The 4,612-nt window shown below is 45.7% G+C and overlaps 1 protein-coding gene across 1 annotated transcript; it reads right to left on the reverse strand.

Moving 5' to 3' along the window:
- Nucleotides 1-1,202: 1,202 nt before the first annotated feature.
- Nucleotides 1,203-2,379, reverse strand: LOC122562962 (serine protease 27-like). The gene has a single exon (XM_043716264.2). It carries the CDS (start codon nucleotides 2,295-2,297, stop codon nucleotides 1,203-1,205), a length of 1,095 nt encoding a protein of 364 aa, XP_043572199.1. The 5' UTR covers nucleotides 2,298-2,379.
- Nucleotides 2,380-4,612: the final 2,233 nt, after the last annotated feature.

Consider the following 4,612-nt stretch of genomic DNA (forward strand, 5'->3'; position numbering starts at 1 on the left):
CCACTGGTCCTCACCTATCACCCCACCAATCTCCATGTACAGCGCATCATCCGTCATCATTTCCGCCACCTCCAGACAGACCCCACCACCAAGGATATATTTCCCTCCCCTCCCCTATCAGCATTCCATAAAGACCACTCCCTCCGTGACTCCCTCGTCAGATCCACACCCCCCACCAACCCAACCTCCACTCCCGGCACCTTCCCCTGCAACCGCAGGAGGTGCAAGACTTGCGCCCACACCTCCCCCCTCACCTCCCTCCAAGGCCCCAAAGGAAACTTCCATATCCGCCACAGATTCACCTGCACCTCCACACACATCATCTATTGCATCCTCTGCACCCGATGTGGCCTCCTCTATATTGGGGAGACAGGCCGCCTACTTGCGGAGCGTTTCAGAGAACACCTCTAGGACACCCGGACCAACCAACCCAACCACCCTGTGGCTCAACACTTCAACTCCCCCTCCCACTCCACCAAGGATATGCAGGTCTTTGGACTCCTCCATCGCCAGACCACAACAACACGACGGTTGGAGGAAGAGCGCCTCATCTTCCGCCTCGGAACCCTCCAACCACAAGGGATGAACTCGGATTTCACCAGTTTCCTCATTTCCCCTCGCCCCACCTTGTCTCAGTCAAATCCATCGAACTCAGCACCGCCTTCCTAACCTGCAATCTTCTTCCTGACCTCTCCGCCCCTACCCCAGTCTGATCTATCACCCTCACCTTGACCTCTTTCCACCTATCACATTTCTGACGCCCCTCCCCCAAGTCCCTCCTCCCTACCTTTTAGCTTAGCCTGCTGGACAAACTTTCCTCATTCCTGAAGAAGGGCTTATGCCCGAAACGTCATTCTCCTGTTCCCTGGATGCTGCCTGACCTGCTGCACTTCTCCAGCAACACATTTTCAGCACTCTCTAGCAGTCTAACTTGACCCGAAAAATTGCTGACACAAGCTGGGTTTGCATTAAAACTGCGGGTTAATTGTGGAAACAAAAAAAACTCAATGAAATTTTCCAATTTGAATTTTCTATTCCGCTAAATATTTAATATTTGGATCTAATCAGAAATAAATGGAGGATCATTGTTCATGGAAATATGCATGAGTCAGATTTGCACAGAATTGCAGATCGATCAAAGATTTGGTTGCAGATAGTTCAGCAGTGCTTTGTGTTGGTCCTTTCCACTAAGGATCTCTCAGTCAAGCTGCCAGCATAGTGACCAGCAAGGAGCGGAGATGGACCAGCACAATTCCAATCATCGAAACAGTGTAGATGTTCCCAGTTGCAGTCAGTTTCAGTGTCTGTGGGAGTTTGGTGCTTGTCGAAATTGTCAATCCTGGACTGGCCAAGCTTGTACCTGAGTGGTTTTGTGCATTCTGGGTACTTGCATTTTGTGCCAGGAGCCTTATCATGGATCTGTGATGGTGATTGACCAAATCTGCTCCGTACTCCTTGTAATTGAACTTCTTGCCATACCGCGCAGTGATGTGCTCAACCCAATTCAGATACGATTTGGTCACAGTGAAGACTCCAGGCCAACGTTTCTCATAATCAGTGATCCAACTGACAACCCCAATTAAGAAATATTGCTGCGTGCTATTAATTTTGCAAACGAGAGGGCCGCCGCTGTCCAGGTGACAACCAATGCGCTCATTTTCTTCGAATTCCATGCACATCATTGTCGGTTGGAGATTGCCACCAAAAACTGTGGTATTGCATTCTCTGAAGGAGATGATCTTTATAGGTGCATCCTGCAATGAATCGGTCGTGTCTTCACCTGTCTTCATCCAGCCTGTGATTCGACAGTTCAGCCAGGTATTCCCAAAGAAGATCTCATTGTCGGGAAAGCACACAGGCATGGCATACTTCCCGAAAATGATGCGCTCACTCACCCGCACCAACGCAAGGTCATTTGCCCCTGTTTCCTCATCAAACCCATTGTGCAAAATGACGTTACGGGGGTTGGAGTAGCGTACCCAGGTTTCTGGTGTCAGTTGTTTGTTCAACCCAATGACCACCACAATCTCCTCCAAGCTTTGTGATATGGGCGGCATAAAGCAGTGAGCAGCAGTGATGATCCAGAACTCATTGATGATAGCTCCACCACAAAAGTGCCTGTTCTCCACCGCCATCTCAATGCTGACTTGCCAAGGCCAGGGGCTGGGCTGGGGTTCCCCTTGGAAAGACTTCTTGACCTCCCACCGAGTTCCACACTTGACATGGTTCTCAGCCAAGAGTGGACCATCCAGGAGATATATCAGAATCATTAGAGCACAGAGAGAGACAAATGTCATTGCGTGTTTCTCTTAACACATTCCTTTTGGCCATATGGTGTTGTGCCCTGAACTGAGGCCAGTTTTGATGTTTTGGCTTGCGTTGGATTGGGGTGTGCTCTATTCTGAAGGAGGAGGGGAGGTGACACAAGGATGAATGAGTTTTGCACGAGCTGGAGGTTTGTGTTTGTGAGGTCACAGCTCTTTAACATAACGAGAAGATCATGTGATAAGTCAGCAAGTAATGATATCACCAGGAATTATGATGTCACTACAGGAGTTGCTTCAGAAGTTAAAACCTTTTGAACATTTTTTCATTTCCATTTCAGTCCAATTTGCCCCATTGTTCTTGCAGTTATCAGAGTCCCTCGCCTTGGTGAGCTACACTCCAACCTGGCCCGCTCTGGTGTTCAGTTACAGGTTACTTAATGAAGATAAGAAAAGTTCACTCATGTTCTTTTAGTGACTTACCTGGACTAGGACTCTCATGTCCCTTTGCCATTCAGATTTCTGAATTTTCTCCCCATTTAGAAAATAGTCCATGCCTCTATTCGTCCTACCAAATTGCATGACCGCACACTTTCCCACGTTGTACTCCATCTACCATTTCTTTGCTCACTGTCATAACCTGTCCAATGTTGTCTACTTTGAGGAACTCCTGCAGAGAGGTTCTGGGATTAGATAATTGGGACTGAAAACAATAACTTTGGTCTTCCTAATATTTAATTGGGAAAATATCTTCTCATCCAGTACTGGGTGTCTGTCAAGTGAGCAGTTTGATTTAGCAACAGTGGAGGAATCAAAAATGTTTCAATAAGATGGAGCTGGGTATCACCAGCACGTGTATGAAACCTGACGCTGTGTTTTTAGATGATGTGACCAAGGGCAGTTTGTGGATAAAAATAGAAGGGGTCTCGGATAGGTGCTTGGGGAACTCCAGAGTTAACAGTTCTGACTACAATGAGGTGGCTCATAATGGAAACAGGCAAAAAGCAATCCACCCAGACGGGTGACATCCGAATGGGGTCACTTGAGGATGAGGAGCCATTTAGCTGACCATATCAAAAATAACAAATGGGTTAAAAAGTATGAAGAGAGTAAGTGTACTGCAGTCATCGCCACACAGGGATGTTGCTTGTGAATTTACTAGAAGCCACTTGTGTATCATAGGAGTCTTGAAGGGAGTAATGTTTCTCCGTAATAGAGGTGTCAATAGCTTTGCGGTGGTGGCAGTGGTGGGGCTTTAAGGTAAGGGGCAGGAGGCTTAAAGATGATTGTGGAGCATTGTTTTCACTCAGAGATTGACTGCTATCAAGAATTAACTACAAAAAAGGGTGGTAGAGGTGGAAATCCTCAAGACATTGAAGATTGGAGAGATCATGGTGTTCTGGGAAAGCTGAGGATGGACTTTGGAGGTGACAACACATTGAAGGAACTTGGTGAGGAAAGCAAGGTTGGAGATGGGATGATGCTTTGCGAGGATGTTAGTTGAAAGGTCATTTTGTTTGGAGGAGAATGATGCCAAATGAAGGCATATGAGCAGTGCTATTCTCTGGAGCAGTTGTGTTGCACCATGACCTAGTCTCTTTACTCAGGCTTAACTCACACAGCAGAGTTTAGTAAGAAGCTGAAGTGTATGGAGGACTGCAGGCCAGCCCTGAAAGCATTGGAAGAGTTGACTCTGCAGGTAGCACAGAAATCCATGAGCTTTTCAGCAGCAACTATTGCCTGACCTGCTGTGCTTTTCCAGCACCACACTCCTGACTCTGAGGCAGATTTGTAGTCAGGTACAAGGTTACAAACTCTGTGACTTAACCTGACATTGTAGTCAGGGAATGAGGTATTATTTATGAGGATATGCATATCTAATGACTTATTTCAATGGTTTGAAGCCACCATTCAGTTTTCTTTGACTGTCACATTTTCCTTACTACAGTGTGAATGGAATAACATTGGTTGGAGGTTCAAGTTTCAAATGGGAAAGTGGAGAAATATTAATGTAGGAATGTTCACAATGGTTGCTGCTATTCTGTACATCAGAAACTCTGTGGAGGAACTGGTGGAAGGATCCTTTGTCCTTTTTCTCATTAAGCACTTTCCAGCAACCTGCTCCTGAATTTTCCATCAACTAGATCATTTGGTGATAAACCCAAGAGAAGGCAAATCAGTATTCAGGTGGAGAGAAATAGAAAAAAAAGTACAGTAAATTATTTATTACGTTTTTCAAAATATATTTCAACAACAACAACAACAATTAAGTCCTGAAGGAATGAAATTACATATTTGTAAAATTTAATTGTTAGTGTCAGGGATGTTGTTTGACAGTAATTAAATTG

The sequence above is a fragment of the Chiloscyllium plagiosum genome, unplaced genomic scaffold (genome assembly GCF_037043375.1).
Source record: "Chiloscyllium plagiosum isolate Xiang-an unplaced genomic scaffold, Cpla_swu_hap1 HiC_scaffold_26, whole genome shotgun sequence".
Taxonomy (NCBI): Eukaryota; Metazoa; Chordata; class Chondrichthyes; order Orectolobiformes; family Hemiscylliidae; genus Chiloscyllium; species Chiloscyllium plagiosum.

Bases quoted from the DNA above. Each gene is read 5' to 3' on its own strand.
- LOC122562962 (XM_043716264.2), bottom strand. From the start codon at position 2,297: ATGACATTTGTCTCTCTCTGTGCTCTAATGATTCTGATATATCTCCTG.